We start from the raw sequence: 20,775 nt of genomic DNA, 5'->3' as shown, positions 1-20,775 counted from the left end.
GCTGGCCCCTGCGACTTCCGTTTGACACCCTCCCTCCAAAAACAGCCTTTCGTTCCCAACAGGAATTGTAACGCAAATATTTATTCCTCCAGCCCAGCTCGTGCTTTTAAAAGGGAAACTATGAGGCATCATCTGGAGCCGGCGGGAAGCTGCAGTCGCTTCCCTCTTGCTCTCCTCCATCAGGGCGCACAGCCCCTCTTCGGCCGTATTTCCTCTCCTTCCCTCCTGGAGGACCTTGGAAGGCTGCTGGAGGGCAGTAACCTGAGCTGCAGCTTTCTGTGCCCTAAGGGATGCACAAATCTTCCATCCAGATGCCCACCTCCGGGTTTAATTGCCTGATGGAAGGAAAACTGTGCTGACAGGAGGCTGGATGTGGTACCCCACTCAGCGCTCTCCCTGCAGACGTCTGCCAGCCAGGGAGGCTGAAGGTGGGAACCTTCGAGGGATGGGGACATTAAGGCAGTCCAGGTGCTCATCCTCTCTCCCTGGATCAGCTGCTTCATATGTTAAAATAATAATACTGAAACCAGTAACTTAATCAGCTGTTTGAAAGAGACACTGCGGGGCCAGGGTGCCACTTCCCTGCCGGGGGAGGGGAGCGGAGGGCAGCCCCCTCCCACAGCCAGGCCAGTTCCTGCTGCCTGCTGCTGTCATCAATAGCGCTGCACGGCCAGATGGTCACACACAGCCCACACGCTTGGCACAGAAACCAGGCTGCTTCTGGGAAAAACAGGGGCGCTAGGGCAGGATACAAGTGCGCCCGCTATCTGCAGGTGGCCATGCCCACTCTCAGTACCTCCTCCAGGGGAATTTCCATAGACAGCTGGGAGGACAGTCCCCAATACTGCTTTGAGCTTGATGTTTCATCTCTCTCCTTTTCATCCCCCTCTGGAAACCAGAGAGAGCAATCACTTCATCCCCCTAAAACCAGGGAGGGGGAGCAGCCAGTGCTTAAAAGGTGGGGTTGGGCTGGGAGGGCTGGGATGAGAAAGACAGGACAAGAGACTGAAGTACCTCGATGTGCAGAGACTTAAACCCACACAAGCGTTTCCTCTGCTCCAGTCAGCACTGGAAACAATTTTTCAATCCCTGTTTGGGAGGCACAGCACGCATCCACCCTTAGGTAGCAGGAAGACGCTCAAGAATTTGTCTTTCTGAGAAACCTTTTATTTGGCACGATCAATGGTAGCGTTTTTCAGAGAGAAGCTATTCCTTCCTCCCCCCACTGAGAAAAGCCTCGAGGAGAGAGAGGCTTCTGCCGTGCTCGCGCTGCACAAAGCCCTGCTCCGAGGCAGGTCCTGCTGCAACACAGGGAAATTTAAATTTTCCCAGGAATGCATGGGTGTGGAAAGTCCAGCCTTTGGATTTACAGCAGCTCACTGCAAACTTTTGGTTAGTAACAACCTTCATTGGAAAGGCCTCAGAAAACAGCTGGATCAAAGGCTGAGAAGCCCCGATCCTGGGAAGGGCTGGGAAGGTGGGGCTGCTGCAAGGGTCACATGCAGCAGCTGCACCTCAGAGGTCCAAGCAGTGTTCCTATGCTGGTGTTTTGCCAAGACTCTAACAGAAGCAGGGTCAGGAGCTGAACTGTATCCCTGCGCTATGGGGACAGATAATTTCCCATCACATGACTGCTTTAGTGAAGAACCAGACTCTTAAGGCCTCACAGAAGTCCTGGCAAAGGGTACATAGTAACAACAAATACAAAAAATCCAGCAGCACCTGGGGCAAGATATTCCACTGTCATGCCCTTTAAACAAAACCATCCTATCATCATTACTCTGCCCCCTCTCAGGAGCACGAGGCACAGCGAGAAGAAGCAGGGAGCCTTTTCCCTGCTCTCTGCCCAGCTGGCCTGTCCCAGCAGCTCAACTCTCCATCTGGCTCACTGCTCCATCCCGGCCCTCCGGAGACTTTTCTGGCTGAGGAGTGGACAAGTGTTCCAGCTCGTAGTGTCCATTCCTTGCGGCCGCCTCGCCGCCCTTGTCCACTGCCAGCTTTTTACTCCTCTTGCTCTCGATGATCTGCTGGAGCTGCCGCCCGGCGTAGTCCGGCTTGGCCGTGAGCACGGTGGTGGGCACGGTGAGCCCCAGGATCTCGGGGACCATGTAGGGCCGGAGCCAGCCCACCAGCGGGGTGCTGCCAGGGGTGTAGTGGGTTTGCTTGTGGTAGAAGAGCAGCCCGTCAACCTGCGGGCAGGAAAGAGAATGAATGAAAGGGCAGAGCTGAGGCTCCTGCAGGTGAATGACCAGGCACCAGACAACGGCTCTGCTCTCTGTTTGCAGGCCAAAACCACCAGCTGGATCATTTTTCCTCAAGCAGTGCAATAAATAGCGGAAGGGAAAGGAGAAACCTGCAGAGCTGCTGCCCTGAAAGATCAGCGACTCCCAGATGGCTTTAAATTGTCAAAGGCAAATGAGTCCAGCTCGGTGTCGGCACAGAGCAACGTCCTCTGGATGCTTTCATCCCATTCTGCAGAAAAGCCAGAGAGTCTCTGAATAAGGCAGCCCACTTTACTGGATTAGGGTTATTTTAAATAATACATTTGGAAAGTAATTAGCCCGAGCGTGTGACGCCAAGGAGCCCCGATTCCTAACAGCTCTTTCAGCTGACTTATGCCAAAAAAATTCTTAATGTTTCCCAGGAGAGAACTTCTCCTAGCAATCAGTGACAGTTAAGGGCACTCAGGACTTTAAAGGTTTAGGCCCTAACTCTTGTGCTTCTATTTCCACACTCTGCAGCGCTGCAGCTGGCTGACGTTTTCCCCACTTCCCCACCGTGCTCAGGGATTCTCATCCCCCCTCTTCCCACGCTTCCCAGGGGTGTGCTCTGCAAGGTTGGATCCTGCTGTCAGGCTGACTAATGCTGGAGGTGGTGCTCCTCTTAGCTCAGCTTCACAAGCTCTTAAAAGGCCATTTGGCTATGAGGAAGAGTGGCTGAGTGGGCAGAAAAGAGGAGGACAAGAGCCCACCTCAGGATGAACTGCTCCCAGGCCCCTCCCTGATCCTACAGCCTCCAGAACAGAAACACTGGCTGAGCACAAAGCAGCACATGTCCACTTCTGCTCCACAGATGCTAACCTCTGGCAGAGAGGGTAAAGCTTCTGGCACTATTCTGTCCATAATTTTCAGTCACTGTTAGCATCTTGCAAAATAATCCCAGAAAAAGGGGGATTTCTGTGCTAGGAAAACATAAAACCAGAACAGTAAACATCATGATGAGCTTGTGCAACCCCTCTGGACATATAAAGTGAAAGGCTTTTCCCCCACCCTGCCTCCTGGCAAGAATCAGATTCTGCAGCACTCCAGTACATCCAGCCCATTCCTGGGGGTGCGTGGCACTTGATGAGCAACGGGGATTCTCCAGCACCCACAGGAATGTTTTGGTAAAGCTCAGAGCCCTTCCAGATCACTCCAAATACCTTCCCCAAGCTGGAGAATTCAAAGGAGTTCAGCCTGGTGGAGTTAGGTCAGGTTCCCCATTCCCCAAGTTAAGTGACTCCTATGTTCCTTCCCGTTTATTTAATTTGTTGTCTGGGTCCCTACCCTGAGTCACCACAGTGACAGTGGCCACATCCCCACTTCAGGGACTGACACTGTCCCTGAAGGCTCAAACCTGAGGGGAGACTGGCCTGGCGGGATTTAACATTCCACAGCCATGCTTTACAGATATTAGGTGCTTAACAGTCCTCCCATTCCTAAACATCAGGGTTTCTCACAGGCTTTGACTCCCTTGCCTTGGTGGAAAACATGGTTTTACTCAGATCTGTGAGAGGGACAGCAGTTCTTAAGATCCACTCCAAAAACCACTTGAAATTCAGAGCCAGTCAACTGATCCAAAGTCTACTGAATTCTGGGGAATAAGAATCCACTGAATAGAGTGGATCAGGCCCTAGTTCTGAGGTTACAGATTAACTTTGAAGAAGACCCAGACTGAAAGCACTGACCTCCTCTGTGGCCACCACACACAGAGGATCCCTGTCAGCATCAAAAGATGCTGGGTCCACACCTAAGGACACCTCTGTTACCTTTCACCCATAGGCAGGACGTATTTTGCCTCCTGCAAAGTTTGTTCTGTTTTGTGCCGGTAGTAGAAGGTGTTTTTGGGGATTTTTGGGCTCCCTCTTGTGGCACTCCACAGAGACCCTCGGCTCCCTTCTTCCTGGAAAAAGCACCACGGTTCCTGTGGAGTTGGGGCTGCTTTGAGCCAATGTACACCACGTTTTGCTTCTTGGGGTCACACCCTGATACAGCAGAGGGCCTGAGGGGGCAAATCACATCTGGATTACACAGCTGGAGCCTGTTCAGCTCCATCTCCTGCTCCAGAGTTTCGCAATGGCCTCCTTTGTAGCCCAGCAGTTTGCTGCTCTGACTGCAGCGGGCAAACGCTCCTCAGCCTTTCCTCTCGGGAGTAGATGCCTCAGGAGGGAATGAAGGCTTGACTCAGGAAAGCCAGGAATGACTGTTTCTACAGAGGCACTTGGAGCATTTATTATTGAGCAAGCCAGCTGAAAGAAAGCTGGGAAGGCTCTTCAATCCATGTTCAGAGCAGGGTCTGGCAAGACCAGCAAGGGGTTGGGACTTTCCAGCTTGCTCTGATGACTGTCCTGGCTTTCACAAGCAGAAAGCAAAGTCAGCCCTCAGAGCCAAGTTAGTGCCCTTAACTTAAACCTACACCTATTTTAATGGCTAACTCAGGATGGGAGACCATGATAGACATGTCACATCAATGTGGCTCTTGGCTTCGTGGGACAAGAAATCTCTGTGGAGGCCATTCCTGATGCAGGGCACTCCCAGGAACAGCTGCAGCCACTGGAGGAGCTTCTGGCTCACAGATGTTGTCACTGTCACCGGGTCGGAATGCCACTACCTCCTCCATCCCCTTCTCTTGCAGTGACAAGTCAGCCAGGGCAGGCAAAAGCAGCCAGAGCTGATTCCACAAGGGCCTGCAACTCACTGCTCACAACCACAGAACTGAGCTGGGCAGCACATGGCTTTGCCTGTCCTGCCCTTTCCCAAAGGTCAGAACAGCACAACAGCCGTGTCAGGGGAAGTTTAGAGTGGATATAGGAAATACCTTCCCCCAGGGGATGGTCAGGCACTGGAACCGGCTCCCCAGAGCAGCAGTCATTAGCCCCGGGCTTGCCAGAGCTCAGGGAACCTTTGGACAACACTCTGAGGCCCAGGGTGGGATTCTTGGAGCTGTCCTGTGCAGGGCCAGAGCTGGAATTTGATGCTACTAGCAGGTCCCTTTCCACTCAATACTGTATGAGTCTACTTTTAAAGCTGATGAAGCAAACACAGGTGTCCGGCTCAGTGATTTCTGTCACAGCCAACTGCCCCCAGCTCCAGCAGACCTCAGGCACCCATCATGAACACCCAAACCCCCCAGAAACCATTGGGATCTTACCACCACCCTTCTCCTTCCTCCCCACAAAACAGCCAGCTGCCTTGTTGGAAGCACCAACACCAAGGAAACGCACACAAGCGCACCCAGGGCAGTGGTCAGTACCAGTTTTGGCCCTAAAAAGGTCAGCTGTCCATCACACTGCTATGTGAACCTGAGTTGTGCTGCTGTGGAGGCAGCCTGAGTGTCCTCCCATCCCAAAAGGCTCTTTCAGACACAGTCAAGGGCAGCAAGGGCAGCACAAACCCAGGGAGTGCCATGGTTTAACTCTGGCTCGTTTGTGTGGTTGTGAGGTGTGTGACAAGGCAACAGATCAAACATGGGCATAAAGGCATCCATCCCACACACAGGAAACAGCAACTTGGCAAACTTGCTGCAGCCTCAGGACAGCAAATTCCCAAGGAGAGGGGATGCACCTCTCTCCCAGCACTGGCAGAGCTGCTGCTAAGGCTGGGGTCCAGGCCCCCACCTGAGTGTTCTCACCTCAAAGGGAAAGTCTGTGGCCAGCAGCTCACAAAGGCTGTCCGAGGAGCAGGGAAAGTTCTGCAGGCCCACGAATTTGTACTGGAAGAGTAAGAGAGGGTTAGAAGAGGCAAATCCCTGGTCCACAGGAGAACAAGTTGCTGAATCCAGCACTGGGGTGCAAGCAGCTAAAAAGGAATGATTCCTCCACTGCAGGAAAGGGTGAGGAACAGCTCCCACATACTCCTGATACCTTTGTTCCCAAGCACCTAAGACTGCAGGAAGGACTTTTCAGGAGACCTGACCCAGAGATGCACTTCTAACCAAAATAGAAAATTATGGCCTCCAGGCAGGATGCAAAGCAGACAGACGTCTGCTCCAGGCTGCTGCCTCAGCCAAGCCAATCTTTCCACCCAGGAAATGAAAGCTGAAACGACCCCCCCTCCATTAGGTAGTTATCTTCTGGATATTCCTGTTGGGAGTCAGGACAGGATGTTCTCTGAACACAGACACCCTCACTGCAGTCAGCCCCATTTATCACCGAGATGCTCAGCTCACAGAGCTGCTCTGCTCGGCCATGTCTGAGCAGACAAATCTCTCATGTCTGTACCCAAAATTCACGTTCCAAGCTGCTGTGGACTCTAGGTCTGACCCACACATGTAAGCCTTCAAAGGAAGACTTTTTATTCTGTCTCAGCAGGGACTCTGGATGGCAAGCCAGCATTCATCCCAACAACTTCAATGATCAGTTTAAGAAGAGGGAAGGCTTAAAGCTTTACAAACCCACAAGACTGTCAGAATAAGTCCCATTGTAGTCAGGCTGCCAACCAACACTGCTCCTGAAGAAACCACACTGGCTTTCCATTCCATTACAAGGGAAAGCTAAAAACAGCATGGAAGTTAGCTGATACCCTGCAGTGTGACCTCCTTCAGCACTTTGGATGGGGGGAAAAAACCCCACTAAACTCATTTACAGTATGCAGTGGTTCTATTTACATCCTGACCACGGCATCCCATTTCATCAGATCTACACTTTGAAGCCTGATCTGTGAGGGGAAAGGAAAAAAAAAGAAAAAAAGCTTCCACTTGTGAAAGAAACTGCTGAAGCCTGCTGAACAGGAGAGCTTACCCCCAGCCTCCTCCTCAGCACAAAAGGACTTACCGGATTAATCCTGCTTTTCTCTCCCAGCCCTTCCTCCTCTTGGATTTTTGAGGAGAGCCAGAAGAATCTGAAGTCAGTCTGTGAAAAGAGGCAGAGTTAGTATCCATTCATTGTCAGCATCTGCTGAGCACCTTTGTTCCCCTGCACTCACCTGGGAGATTTACAAACTCGACTTCATCTGCAGAAAGAGCACCCCAAACCCTGCTGCTCCCCCAAAAACATGTACACACTTAAACAGCAGCCCTAAAGCTGTAGAGATGCTGGTGCTCAGGGGAAATATTTGCTTTTTTCAGAGTGAGCTTCCCACAGTGCTGGAGCAAAGCAGCTCAGGGAACACCAGGGAGGGCAGGGCTCAGTACCTGGCAGTCATAAACAGGGTGTCCTCTCCAGCACATCACGTCCAGGATGTAGTAGGTCTGCTTGGCCTCGCTGTAGATGCAGTCCAGGATGCTGTACACTGCACACACAAACACAGGGAGGTCCAGACCTGCTCCTAGCACTGCCCAAGCCAGCTGGCAAATACCAAGTCCCAGCTCTCTGACAATAATCCTGCCCTGATGTGAGACTGTGGCGTGCAGAGGGATCCCCTCCTGCTGACACAAACTGCAGCCACAAAAAGCCTTGAGCTTGAGGAGTCCCATGAGGCTGCAAAGGGATCAGTCAGAGGCACAGCAAGCAAGGGCATGTTTCAGGAAATGGCGTTTGCCAGACAATAAGCCTCTCTTTTTGAGGCAAAAAAAAAAAAAGGATTCCAAGACATATTAAGGAAGATGACACCATACAAAGGTATCTGTTAGAGGACAGAGAGGATGTTGTGATTTAAGAGTGTCAGTCAAACAGGAAGCTTCTTAAAAGATGTGGCAGGACACAGGGAAATGGTTTTAAACTGGAAAAGGGCAATTTTAGATTAGCTGTTAGGAAGAAATTCTTTCCTGTGAAGGTGCTGAGTCCCTGGGACAGGTTGCCCAGAGTAGCTGTGGCTGCCCCATGCCTGGAAGGGTCCAAGGCCAGGCTGGACAGGGCTTGGAGCAACCTGGGATGGTGGAACATTCCCTGTCCTTGGCAGGGCAGTGGAACAAGCTGAGCTTTAAGGTCTCTTCCAACCCAAACCACCCGGGGATTCTATGTGCTTATAAAGACATCTGATACTGTTCCCATCTAGTTACCTCCAGAGATACAGAAACTGGCCTAAAGCTGAAGGTGACCACTCCCAGCACAAAAAAGGAGCAGAGCCATGGGACTCTGGGGAGCTGGAGGAGCAGCACTGGGCCTGCAGGCACACACAAACTCCCAGGCAGCTCCCCCCTCTCTACCCCAGACCCTCCTCACAGCTGTACCTTTGTCACTGGTTGAGTTGTGCCGGTTTCCCCCCGGCAGCAGGGATGGGAACCTGTTGACACAGAAGCCACTCTTGGTGTAAGCTGCTGTTGTGCCCTGTGAGGAAAAAAGGAGAGAAGAAACCCAGTCAAGCCAGTTTTACGTTGGCTGTGAATGGGTACAGGTCCTTCAGCAGCTGGTGGAAGAACACTTACCCTGGAGGCCACGACAAGAGCCCTTTTCCCAACGGGACACACCACCACAACCCACTCCTGCTCCAGATCTGAGGGGACATCCACCAGCCACTCCGACAGCATCAGCTGCAGAGAGCCCAGGGAGAAGAACCAGTCAGTAACAGCTCTCCTGAGGTTATGGACAACAAACAACTCACGGGTAAAGCAAGGAGGTTGTGACTTTGCTTTGGCACTGGGTGTTTGAAGGGCAGCTGGCAGTGCTTGTCACCCCCAAAGGGCTCCTTCCCTCCCCTCTAATGAAGTCCAACCTGCCTAACACGTTCTTCCCCAAGCATTTCTCTTGCTTCCCAGCTGCTGACTGAGCTTCAGACCACAGCACAGGGCTCACACTGGGCACCACACACCTCAGTCCCCACTCTAGGTACAAGATGTGGGGTGCCCAGTGGTGTTTTTTATTTTTAAAAACACAGCAAGGCTTAGAGATTCCAAAATGTCAGGAGCCTGGACAAGCTGACCTCTTCAGAGCCTGCCTAAGTAGCTGTGTGTTACCTAGGACCATCTAGGATCCAGGCTGATAAAAGCCAGCTGAGTTTGCCCTTTTTCCTTTTCAAACACAGAGAAACAAATTTTTAGCTGAATACTGCCTAACAGGTTACTCATGCTGCTGGCTGAGCTGAAATCTCCTAAAGTGGTGAACATGGTGACGCAGAATTAACGGCTGGAATCAGTGACCTTCGAGATCTTTTCCAACCTAAATTATTCGAAAGCACATCCTATCTTTGCGTGTTTTCCATTTGAACTCAGCGTGTTTTGGAGGTGAACTAAGCACAGTTCCTCTGCGAGCACCAAGCCGGGCAGGTCACACTCCTCCCAGCCCCCAAATGGCCACCACCGTGGCCTCAAACCAGCCCACACCGCTGCCCCACCGCCACATCCACCACGGGGACACAGGTGGCCACAGCTGTGGCCTCAAACCAGCCCACACCGCTGCCCCACAGCCACGGGGACGCAGGTGTTCCTCACCTGATTGGCGTAGCGCTTGGGCAGCTTTTTGCCAGCATCCACGTCCATCGCCTCTTCCTCCGCATCCTCCCCTTCCTTGTCCTCGTCCTCGCTCTCCACCCCTGCCCAGTCGTCCTCCGCCAGTCTCCTGGCATGGTTCACGTAGTCCAGCCGCCTCCTGGGCCGAGGGAACAACCGGGGGGTGTCAGCTCACCCTCGGCACACGGGCCCGGCCGCTCCCCTCAGGCAGCTCCGGGCCGGCCCAGCGCGCCCCGCGCCCGCACCCCGCCCGCTGCCGCGCTCACTCTCTCTGGATGCGGAGGAGGCGCTGCCGGCGCTCGGCCTGCCCGGGGCCGCCGCGGGGCTTGTAGGCGGCCAGCCGGGGGTGCGGCGCGGCCGGGCTGCAGGGCCCCGCCAGCCGCGCGCCCGCCGCCAGCGCCGCGCTCAGCTCCTCCATGGCAACCCCGCGCTGCCGCCCGCAGCGCCCCCGCCTGGCGCGGAGGCCCCGCGCCGCCCTCAGCCCGCCCGCCCTGCCTCAGTTTCCCCCGCGGCCGGGCACCGGGACGGGGCGCTGCGGGCTCGGACCGGGCACGGGCTCGGGGCACGGCCCGGCAGGGACGCGGGAGCGGCCGCAGCCCCCGCGGGCGGGGACTCGTGCTGCCTGCAGAGGGCAGCGTGCGGCGGGCCGGGCCGCTCCCCGCCGCGAGCCGGGCGGCGGAGCGGGGAGCGCTGCCCTGCGTCACGGGAGGCTGGCGGCCGGCTCCGCCACCCCTCCGGCAGCGGGAGCTGCCCCGCCACAGCCGGGGGCTGCAGGAGCGGCCCCGACACCGACACGGGCACCGCCGCCGGCGCCGCCTCCGTCCTGCGCGAGATTTACGGATTTCAGGGAAAAACCAGACCCCGCCAACCATCGGGAAAGTCGGCCCGGAAAGGAATTGCAAAATCCCGGGATCACCGGGAGGTTGGACGGGGTTTGGGGTCGTTCCCGGCGCTCTGCCGGCGCCCACCGACGGGAAATTTAGGGTGCTTTATCCACAGGAGCCTCGAGAAACATCGCTTTGGATTTATTTCCTCGTTGGCAGCCAGGGGTTTTCCTCCCGGAGAGTGAAACCTCGGGATCAGCCTCCCGGAGAGATAAACCCTGCGCGGACATGGCAGAGCCCGGCTCTCGGGCCGGCCGGGATTCACATCCCGGAGGAGCCAGGGGAACGCAGCTCGCCTGACTGGGAATCTTGTTTTTATCCAGGGAATGCCGTTTTTAAACGGGGAATGTTCTTTTTAACCGGGGTGCCGGGATCCGGGGGGGTCACTTGGACATAGGGACATTGGCGTCACCTCGTAAGGGATTTCTTCTCTACCTTTTTTTTTTTTCCTTTTTGTTATTATTTTCCTGGGAAAGCGGCCAAGCCGTTTCCCACAGCGCGTGGTGGTGATCCCGGAGCGGGACTGGGGGGGTGTTTTGGCCGGGGGGGTTGCGTTCCGCTGGCTCCCCCCCCGCTCTTCCCGACCCGGGACCGGCCATGGCGTTGAAAGCCAGAGCTCTTTACAACTTCCAGAGCGAAAACAAAGAGGAGATCAGCATCCAGGAGAACGAGGAGCTCGTCATCTTCAGCGAGAACTCCCTGGACGGGTGGTTACAGGGCCAAAACAGCCGTGGGGAGACCGGCCTCTTCCCCGCTTCCTACGTGGAGATCCTCCGCTCCCGCTCGGGCTCCAGCTACACGGACTGTTCCAGCAGCCCGGTGGGCTCCCCCGGGCACGATTCCTCCTTGTACTCGGCATCCCCCAACCCCGGCATCTCCTACCAGGGCAGTTTCGAGGATGACGATGATGACGATTGGGATGACTGGGACGACACGTGCACGGTGGTGGAGGAGCCCCGGAGCGCGCCGGGCACCAACGGGCACCCCTCGCCCAGCCTGCCGTACCCCGCGGCCTACGGCCACCACCAGCACGACGGCCACCGGCCCAAGCCGGCGCTGGAGAGGCAGGACAGCATGAGCTCCTCCAAGAGGGGCAGCGTGGTGGGCAGAAACCTCAACCGCTTCTCCTGCTTCGTCCGCTCCGGGGTGGAAGCCTTCATCCTGGGCGACGTGCCCCTGATGTCCAAGATCGCCGAGACCTACTGCATCGAGATGGGCTCCAGAGGCCCGCAGTGGAGGGCCAACCCCCACCCGTTCATCTGCTCCGTGGAGGACCCCACCAAGCAAACCAAGTTCAAGGGCATCAAGAGCTACATCTCCTACAAGCTGACGCCCAGCAACTTCAACTCTCCCGTGTACCGGCGCTACAAGCACTTCGACTGGCTCTACAACCGCCTGCTGCACAAGTTCACGGTGATCTCGGTGCCGCACCTGCCCGAGAAGCAGGCCACCGGCCGCTTCGAGGAGGACTTCATCGAGAAGCGCAAGCGGCGGCTGATCCTCTGGATGGAGCACATGACCAGCCACCCCGTCCTCTCCCAGTACGAGGGCTTCCAGCACTTCCTCTGCTGCCGCGATGAGAAGCAGTGGAAGCTGGGCAAACGCCGGGCGGAGAAGGACGAGATGGTGGGCGCCAGCTTCCTCCTCACCATCCAGATTCCCACCGAGCACCAGGACCTGCAGGATGTGGAGGACCGCGTGGATGCCTTCAAGGCCTTCAGCAAGAAGATGGATGACAGCGTCCTGCAGCTGACCAACGTGGCGTCGGAGCTGGTGCGCAAGCACGTGGGGGGCTTCCGGAAGGAGTTCCAGAAGCTGGGCAATGCCTTCCAGGCCATCAGCCACTCCTTCCACATGGACCCTCCCTACAGCTTGGATGCCCTCAACAATGCCATCTCCCACACGGGCAAGACGTACGAGACCGTGGGGGAGATGTTCGCTGAGCAGCCCAAGAATGACCTGTTCCTCATGCTGGACACTCTCTCCTTGTACCAAGGGCTCCTCTCCAACTTCCCAGACATCATCCACCTGCAGAAAGGTAAGGAGGCATTCTTCTCCCCAGGAATGGCCCCATGTGAGTGGGAATGGTGCTGCAAGTGGGGTGGGGATGCAATGAGGAAATCCTTAGTTGGAATGGGTAATGAGGATGGGAATGGGGATGGGAACCACCACCTCTGCCTCTTAGGGTCATGGTGTGGTCCCTGCTGGCACAGCCCTCCAGTCAGCCCAGCCTGGCAGAGTCTGCTGGGGCTGTTGGGTCCAGAGTCTGCCCCAGCGATGCCATGGACTCTGTAACTGCTGCTGGTGCTACCCAAAGCACTGCCAGGGGTGGTCAGCATGGATGTCACTTCCCCCAGACCATGAGCACTGCTGCTGTTAGGTCTGGGGTAACCTGCCCTGCACCTCTTGTGCATCCCCACCCACTGCCACTTGTCCCTCCTCATCCTCCCTTCCTGTCAAGGCAGTGGGGGGGTGGCCAGCAGGAATACCAGAGCTTGCTCCCTCAGGGCTGGAACATGGCTGGACATGGCCTTGGGTCAGTCAGAGGGGCCGAGGGGGCAGGGCAGTGGCATAGGGGACACACTGAACCTCTGGGGACAACCAGGGTCACACTTTTCAGGAGTATGTCCCTGCACCTCCAAGACCAGCAGGAGGGATTAGCACCCCCAGGGCATCAGAGCTCTTCATGTCCCATTTGTCCTGGTTCCCTGGATTTGATGGGGTCAGAGAGGGGGAGAAGTGTCTGCTGTTCCCTCCCTGGGGCAGGCAGCAGGCAGGCAGGGCTCGGTGCCCCTTTGCACCCAGGCAGCCAGCAGTGTGGGTGTGGGGCCAAAGTCCACACACACTCCTCCCCGCCCAGCTGCCCGCAGCAGGGAGGGGACAGCCACACCAGAGTCCCCAGAGTCTGGAGGACAGGTTTTCCCCAGGGTGAAGCCAGGGCCGTTTGTGTCCAAGCGTGCAGGGATGTCTGTGCATCACTCCGCATCCCTGGGGGAGGCTGGGAAGGCAGAGGGCGCAGGGAGGATTCCATCCTGCCCGGGCAGCTTCCCTGCCTTTCCTCTGAGTGTTGTTTACCCACGGAGCGGGGCTGGATCCCGTCCGGAAGCGAGGCCGCGTGGGCAGAGCGGAAGGCAGGATTTGGCCTCCAAACTTTGCCTCTTCCTCCTCCTCCTCCTCCTCCTCCTCCTCCTCCTCCTCCTCCTCCTCCTCCTCCTCCTCCTCCTCCTCCTCCTCCTCCTCCCCTCTGGGAGCAGGGCTGGCGCAGCGGGAGCACTGTAACCCCGGGTCTGGTGCTGCCGGCAAGGGGCAGGGAGAAGGGAAGAAAGCCCAGTGCGGGCCAGATCCTGTTTTTAGTTTTTTAGCCTCTGTTCTAATGAGGGGGAGGAATGCAGGGCTGGAGCCAGGCGGGATTCTTTCGAAACCAAGCTGTAAAAAAACATGGAAGGAGAGGGGAAAACTGGTGTCAGAGCATCAGCTGCCTCTGGGAGTGGGAGATGCTTTCCCAGCTGAGCTCCAGACAGCACCACGTGCCCTTGCCACATCCTGGTTCACTGCTTCCTGGGCTGGGGTCTCCCAGGGCTGCTCCTGACCCCCATTCATGGAATGGCACGGAATATTTGGAGGGTAGGCTTGGTTGGGGTGCTTCACTGTGCTAACACTGCCCCACGTCAGCTTTGCACCCCAAGCCTTGAGTCACAGCGCTCCAGGAGCCCCAAACCAGCTGTACACGAGGCTGGCTGCCAGGATGGAAAAGGAGCTGGGGATGCCAGAGTCCAGAGGGAAAATGCCCCCAGTCTTTGCCTGCCTGGAGGAGAGGGATGGGTTTGATGGGCAGGGGGAGCTGCAGGCAGATCCCTCCCTTCCACGGGGCAGGTCTGTGCCTCTGCTTTGGGGCAGGCCGGTGCCCCAGCACGGGATCAAGCAGGGCAGTGCAGGGAAGGGGCCCGAGGGTGGCACGCATCCCCTGACGCTGCTCCCTGCCCCGCCAGGCGCCTTCGCCAAGGTGAAGGAGAGCCAGCGGATGAGCGACGAGGGCAGGATGGACCAGGAGGAGGCGGACGGGATCCGCAAGCGCTGCCGCGTGGTGGGCTTCGCCCTGCAGGCCGAGATGAACCACTTCCACGAGCGGCGCGTGGCCGACTTCAAGAGGATGATGCAGTCCTACCTGAGGCAGCAGATTGTCTTCTACCAGCGCGTCAGCCAGCAGCTGGAGAAGACGCTGCGCATGTACGACAACCTCTGAGCCTCGTCCCCCTGTGTGTGCCCGCAGCCCCCAGGGCTCCTTGGGGCCGCACGGGAACTCATCACGCTAGTGACCAAATGACTTTGGGCTTTCTGCCCCCTCCCCGGGCTGGCAGGGAGGGGCTCGCCCGCGGGCTGGCCGTGCCACCTCTTCCTTTCTTTCCCTGGGGAGCTCCCACCCTGCCACGGGTCTGGCGGGCGCGTGGGGGTCCACAAGAGGGACAGGTGGAGAGGTGACGGTGCTGGGGTCTCTGCCCAGTGATTTTTAGCTTTCTGAACACCCACTCTCCTGGAGCAGGGGTGGGTGCATCCCAGCCCGCTGGGAGAAGAAATCCAAGCGGTCGACATTTTGCACACTAAAAGCTTTTCTGATGGAAAAAAAAAAAGAGAGGAAAAGAGATCTTTATTTGGAAGAGATTTTTTTGTTTGTTTGTCACAAGATATTTTCAATATTTTCCATTTTTCTGCAGCATTTTTACCGATCAGTTTTTAACTAGATGCACAGAGGCAAAGGGAAATCTCTTTCTCAAGTATGGCTGCTGGCTGGGAAAAGGGAGAAAAAAGGAAAAAAAGGGGAAAAAAAATAGCCCCACAGCCTTTTCAATAAAATCATTGGTAGAAAAAACACCCACCTCCTTCCCAGAGATGTCTGTGGAAAACAGAGCTGCTCCAGGATCCTTGGGAAGGCTCTGCCTGAGCATCCCCTGGCTTCCAGCCAGCTTTGAACATCCCCATGCTGTGGGGGGAATGACCCCAGGAGGGGTTCCCAGAGCAGCCCCCCTCCTGCTCTCTAAACAGCCCCCCAAGGGGCAGATCCTGCCCCGCTCTGCCCTGGCTGGGACAGTGTGCTGCTGCCTGGGAGACAGCAGGGCTGGCACGGGGGCCTTGTTTTTGAAGGGAAATGGCTGGGATAAATCACAGCGAGGAAAGTTAGGGCCGCCTTGGCCTGGCTCCAAGGATAAAATTAGCCCCGGCATGCAGGCCAGCGGGGTATTGTTAAACTAACAGCGACGCTGGGAATGCTGCGGGCTGCGCTCCATCCTCCCGAGCCCTCCCGGCCCCAGGCTGCAGGGACAGCACTCAGGACAGCCCTGCACACAGCCTCCATCCAGGCAGGACGTGCTTCCTCCTGCATCCCACAGCCAGGGCAGGCCCCTTCACCATGGCCCCATCCCACCCTGGGTCCATCCCACACCAGTCCCGTCCTAGCCCAGCCTCATCCCACCCTCATCCCACATCCTGCCTTGGCTCCATCCTACCATGTTCCCAGCACGCTCTGGTACCATCCCACCCCAGCCCCATCCCACCTCAATCCCATCCCACCCCAATCCCATCCCACCCCAATCCCATCCCACCCCCATCCCAGCCCCATCCCACTCCGATCCCATCCCACCCCAACCCTATCCCACCCCAGCCCCATCCCATCCCATCCCACCCCAGCTCCATCCCACCCCAATCCCATCCCACCCCATCCCAGCCCCATCCCCATCCCACCCCAGCCCCATCCCACCCCAATCCCATCCCACCCCAATCCCATCCCAGCCCCATCCCACCCCAAACCCATCCCACCCCAATCCCATCCCATCCCATCCCATCCCATCCCACCCCAGCTCCATCCCACCCCAATCCCATCCCACCCCAATCCTATCCCACCCCAGCTCCATCCCACCCCAATCCTATCCCAGCCCCATCCCATCCCATCCCATCCCAGCCCTGTTCTAGCCTGGCCACACCCTAGCCTGGCCCTGTTCCACTCTAGTCCCATCCTAGCCAGGCTGCATCCTTACCTGGCACCATCCCACTCCATTTCCATCCCAGTCCCATCCCACTCTGGCCCCATCCTATCCCAGCCTCATCCTACTGCAATTCCATCCTACCCTGGCCATGTTCTGCCTTGGCCCTGTCCCACCCTGGTCCCATCCCACCCCAGCCCCATCCTCACCTGACCATATCCTTCCTTGGCACCATCTCACCCCATTCCCTCCTCATCCCAGCCCCATCCCAGCTCAGCAGCCGTGGGAATGGTGTCTGACCCTGTGCTAATCCTGCAGAAATGACAGGTTCCCAGCCCTGCTGGCCATGCTCTGGATGACCGTGGTGGCCTTGGCCCCACACTGAGGCCAGGACGTGTCCCTTCCCCCAGCCCTGCTCCCTCAGGAGCACAATGGGCTCTGGGATTGAGCCTGCCACCGCCGTCCCCGGGCTGGCAGCCAGCCCTGGCACTGCAGGCAGCCTCCAGAGCTGAGCCAACATCCCAGCTCCCCTGCACCTGCCTGGGCAGGGGCATCCCCTGCCTGGGGTGCCCCGTGGAAGCTCAGTCCCTGGGATGTCCTGAAGTTGGGGTGTGCAGCTGGAGCAGGGAGATGTCCCAGTGCCCCAGGAGTTCATCCTCTGCTCTGGTGTCCTGGCATGGGGACAGGGATGGGCTAAGGTCCCTGTGGGCTGCATGCACCCCTTCAGAAGGCCGTGCCTCAGTTTCCCCAAAGGTGGAGCTGTGCTCTCTGTGGTCCTTCAGCTTCCACAAAGGTCTCCCAGCTCCACCATCCACCCTCTCTGTACCCTCATGTCTGGACCACACTCTCAGCACACAGCAAATCCATTGGCTAGAACCCATATTCCACTAGGATTCCTGCCTTTTCCCTCTGCCACCTGGCAGTAGGCAGCTGGGCCTCCACTGCCCATGGGTGGGAATTTCAGAGTCTGCCTTGGCCCAATGGGGGGTTGAGCATCCTCTGCTGCCCCCCACACCTCCGACAGCATCCTGCAAACGTGCCAAGGCTGGAGGATAGAACCAGCCCCGAGCATTTGGGTGGCTGTCCTGGGGTGCAGGGTGATGGTGGGGGGCAGTCTGGGGTGCACACAGTGCTGCACATGCCCCAGCAGTGTCTGTCACTGCCTTTGCTATCTGTGACACAAGCTGTTCCCTGCTCCCACGAGAGAAAAAAGCCAGGGCATAGAGGGCTGAGAGGAAGCACCGGGAACATGGAGCAGATCCGTTTCCTCCTCCTGCTTCCCAAGGCTGCTCCCGCGTGGGAAAGCCAAGGCTGAGGCCCTGTGTGGGTCCCATCAGTGCTGACAGCAGGGTTGGGAGGTGGCAGCAGTGGTGGTGGCTGGAGCATCCTCCCTGCAGAGCACTGCAGCCAGCACCAGAGAGCCCGTGGCTGCCTCCAGTCCTGCCTGTGGCTTCGCTTGTCTTGCTGCTTCTCTTTGGGCCTCCCTCCACCATGGGAACAAAACCTGGCATCCTTGTTCTGAGCTCTGGGAGCCCAGGGTTTGTGCGTGGGCCAGGCTGTCGGGCTGTAGGGACCACCAGTGCATGCATCCCGAGCCCAGCAAGATGCTCCAGGGTGGGCAGAATCAGCTGGGCTCCCGAAGGGACCGGCCACACTGCTGGAGGGCGAAGGATGGGACAGGCAGAGCTGCTGATCAGCCCTGTCAGGCACACGGATACACCCACCAGGGCTCAGTGATTCGGGATCAGCCACCAAAGGAGCGCAGTGACCCAACCCAGCTCCTCCCAGGCGAGCGCAGGGTGCAGCTGCTGCAGGGGCAGGACGGGGCTTGCTGGGCACGCCACGCTGCCGGCACACGCTGGCACGGGGTGGAGAGGCACAGCTGCCAGCGGGGAGCAGGGAGCACCCCTGGGGGAGCGGGGAGAAGTCCTGCCTGCCCGTTAGGGTCAGCAGCAGCTCGGGGGAGGGAGCCAAGTGGAGTTTCAGTGCCACCTCCACCGTGCTGGGAGGTGGGTGTGTGCCCGCCTAGAGGAGTGATTCCGGGCGGATGCAGGTGGGTGGACACAGGCATGGATCAGGGCAGAGAGAGACAGCTCAGCCTGCCAGCTCCAATCTTTTAATTGCTGTGCTTCTCAAATATTTCCGAAGCATGACCCTGAGTTGGCTCCTCCAGGCAAAGATGCAAGCACCAGCTGGTTCCCTTGAGCACCCCTGTATTCCCTTGGCTGTGGATAAAATGAAGCTCCCTCCTGCTCCCAGCCCAGGGAATTATGGTGGATCAGTGGTGGCTGTTTTAGGGAACAAGCTGGAAATCAGCTCTAATGGGGGTGTGACCCAACCCAGCTCCTCCCATGAGAGTGAACCTCCCGGTTCCCCCTGCTAGGCACAGCCGAGCCAGGGTGATGCTCAGGTGGGACCCTGTCCCATCTGTCTGTGCCAGCCCGGATTCCCTCTCTCCAGTCCCTGGGAAGGTGCTGAGCGTGGGGAGGTCGGTCCTGCAGTGCCGGGGAGCCGTGTCTCTGGGTGTGTTGTTTGTGCAGGAGGGGTGGGGAGGCCAGGCTCCGGGATGTGGTTATCCCTCCGTCATTGTCTGTCTGCCTTGCAGTTGCTGGGTGTGGAAACAGAGGTCAGGCTCAATTTGTCGAAATTTAAATCGCAGCTGGCCTGGGGAGCCGTGGCCGGGTCCTCACCACTCCACACTTTCCCTAGGAGCTGGGGATCTCCTCTGGCCCTGCAGCGTAAATCCGTGGGCTCTATCCCACGTGGGCAGGTGGTGGGACAGATGCCAGGCTCCCGGGGCAGCCCCGGCCCTCTGTGGGCTTGTTCCAGGTGCTCCCAGGGTGACGTTCCAGCTCTTCCCCCGGGCTCCATCCCGTCCTGCCAGGCTCGCTGCCAGCTGAGCCTGTTCTGCAGGCTGTGGGCATGACTGGCCCCAATCAGACAGGCACGTAGCAGGGAGGGAGGGCTCCCGGCATCCCGGGCCACGGGGCTTGGCTCGGAGCCACTGGAGGTGCTGAGCCTCGTCACACTAGGCAGCTGTCAGCCTCGGCTCTGCTCTGAGCTTTCCACGCAGGACAGCTCCTAGGAGGATCTGACCCCCCCCTCACCTGCCGTGGTGTCCTCCTGCCCTCCCAGGAGACTGCTCCTCATCACCTGCCCTCAGGCAGCGTGGCCCGTGCCCCCTGAGGGGACCCCAGGATGCTGCTCCTGGCTCCTGGTGAAATCCAGAGCATCTCCCGGGGCTGGCGAGAGCTGCCAGGGAGGCTTTGGGGCTGGGACAGAGAGGCTGGAGCCCTGGGACCATACCTCCCCAAAATAGAGTGGGGTTGGCTGCCTGGGCTCAGGGGGCTCCTGTGCATTGTCCCAGAAGTGTGGACAATGCTGTTCCAAGGTCCTGCAGCTGTTGTGGTTTTGGAGGCACGTGATGCTTCCCTGGGAATGAAGTGCCACCTTTGCTGAACCCCTGCATTTGCATGGCTAAAGCTTCCCGGAGGGGTTTCAAAGCCAAAGGATCCCTCCTGCCCCGGCTGGATTCTTTGTTTGCATTTGAATAGGTGCCTGGAAACCGGCTCAGTCACCCGAGCCGTGGCAGCCTCCCCTCCTGCTCTGTGTCCATCCCTACCTGTGAGCCCCAGCGCCTCCAGCTCCTGCTGAAACCCGACCTGAGACCAGCTGCTGGTGTTGCTCACCCAGGAGAGGTGCTGGATGCAGCCTGTCACAGGTGGGATGGCCCTGGGGTTATGGTCCCCTTCCTTCTTCCCAAGATGCTCTCCCAGGACTCTGGGGACAGGCTGGGAGAACTGGGGGTGTTCACCTGGAGAGAGAAGGCTCCAGGGAGGTCTTAGAGCCCTTCCAAAGGCCAAAACAGGCTCCAAGAGACCTGGAGAGGGACTTTGGACAAGGAGTGAGTGGCTTCCCACTGCCAGAGGGCAGGGATAGATGGAATTTTGGGAAGAAATTGTTCCCTGCGAGGGTGCTGAGGCCCTGGCACAACTGTGGCTGCCCCACCCCTGGAAATGTTCAGGCTGGGTTAAATGAGGATTGGAGCAACCTGGGATAGTGGAAGGTGTCCCTGCCCGTGGAAGGAGGGTGGGACAAGATGACCTTTAAGGCCCCTTCCAACCCAAACCATGCCATGATCTTCCCTCAATCTCTGCTAGCTTTATGGCCAGCTTGGCAGGGAAGGGTGCCAGGGAAGGACCTGGCCAAGAAACCTGTGAGACTGACTGGGCTGTGGATTGTGTTTCATGTCCAGGCAGGAGCCCTCCTGGGCCCTCAGCCCTTCCTCAGGTGGGGGGGTGGCAGCACTGAAGCTGCCTCTGATCCTGCAAACC

General features: G+C 57.8%; 2 protein-coding genes across 2 annotated transcripts; one reads left to right on the top strand and one right to left on the bottom strand.

Moving 5' to 3' along the window:
• Positions 1-1,145: 1,145 nt before the first annotated feature.
• Positions 1,146-10,154, bottom strand: SNUPN (snurportin 1). The gene is made up of 8 exons (XM_064388572.1): positions 9,849-10,154; positions 9,565-9,721; positions 8,563-8,667; positions 8,368-8,464; positions 7,390-7,487; positions 7,031-7,108; positions 5,890-5,970; positions 1,146-2,189 (listed from the first exon to the last, which is right to left on the bottom strand). Exons 1-8 carry the CDS (start codon positions 9,998-10,000, stop codon positions 1,869-1,871), a joined length of 1,089 nt encoding a protein of 362 aa, XP_064244642.1. The 5' UTR covers positions 10,001-10,154; the 3' UTR covers positions 1,146-1,868.
• Positions 10,111-15,335, top strand: SNX33 (sorting nexin 33). The gene is made up of 2 exons (XM_064388571.1): positions 10,111-12,504; positions 14,456-15,335. The coding sequence occupies exons 1-2, from the start codon at positions 11,064-11,066 to the stop codon at positions 14,707-14,709; spliced, it is 1,695 nt and encodes a 564-aa protein (XP_064244641.1). The 5' UTR covers positions 10,111-11,063; the 3' UTR covers positions 14,710-15,335.
• The last annotated feature ends 5,440 nt before the right edge of the window (positions 15,336-20,775 follow it).

The sequence above is a fragment of the Passer domesticus genome, chromosome 14 (genome assembly GCF_036417665.1).
Source record: "Passer domesticus isolate bPasDom1 chromosome 14, bPasDom1.hap1, whole genome shotgun sequence".
NCBI lineage: Eukaryota > Metazoa > Chordata > Aves > Passeriformes > Passeridae > Passer > Passer domesticus.
Note: the sequence above shows the minus strand (reverse complement) of the source record. Positions and strands in the feature narration are given on the sequence as shown.

What these genes read in the sequence shown, in the direction of transcription:
- SNUPN (XM_064388572.1), bottom strand. Translation starts at nt 10,000, where the DNA reads ATGGAGGAGCTGAGCGCGGCGCTGGCGGCGGGCGCGCGGCTGGCGGGG. An exon ending in CAACTCAACCAGTGACAAAG is followed by an intron (nt 7,488 to 8,367) that starts GTACAGCTGTGA and finishes TTGTGTGTGCAG; the next exon opens with TGTACAGCATCCTGGACTGC. An exon ending in AGAAAAGCAGGATTAATCCG is followed by an intron (nt 5,971 to 7,030) that starts GTAAGTCCTTTT and finishes TTACTCTTCCAG; the next exon opens with TACAAATTCGTGGGCCTGCA.
- SNX33 (XM_064388571.1), top strand. Translation starts at nt 11,064, where the DNA reads ATGGCGTTGAAAGCCAGAGCTCTTTACAACTTCCAGAGCGAAAACAAA. An exon ending in CATCATCCACCTGCAGAAAG is followed by an intron (nt 12,505 to 14,455) that starts GTAAGGAGGCAT and finishes CTGCCCCGCCAG; the next exon opens with GCGCCTTCGCCAAGGTGAAG.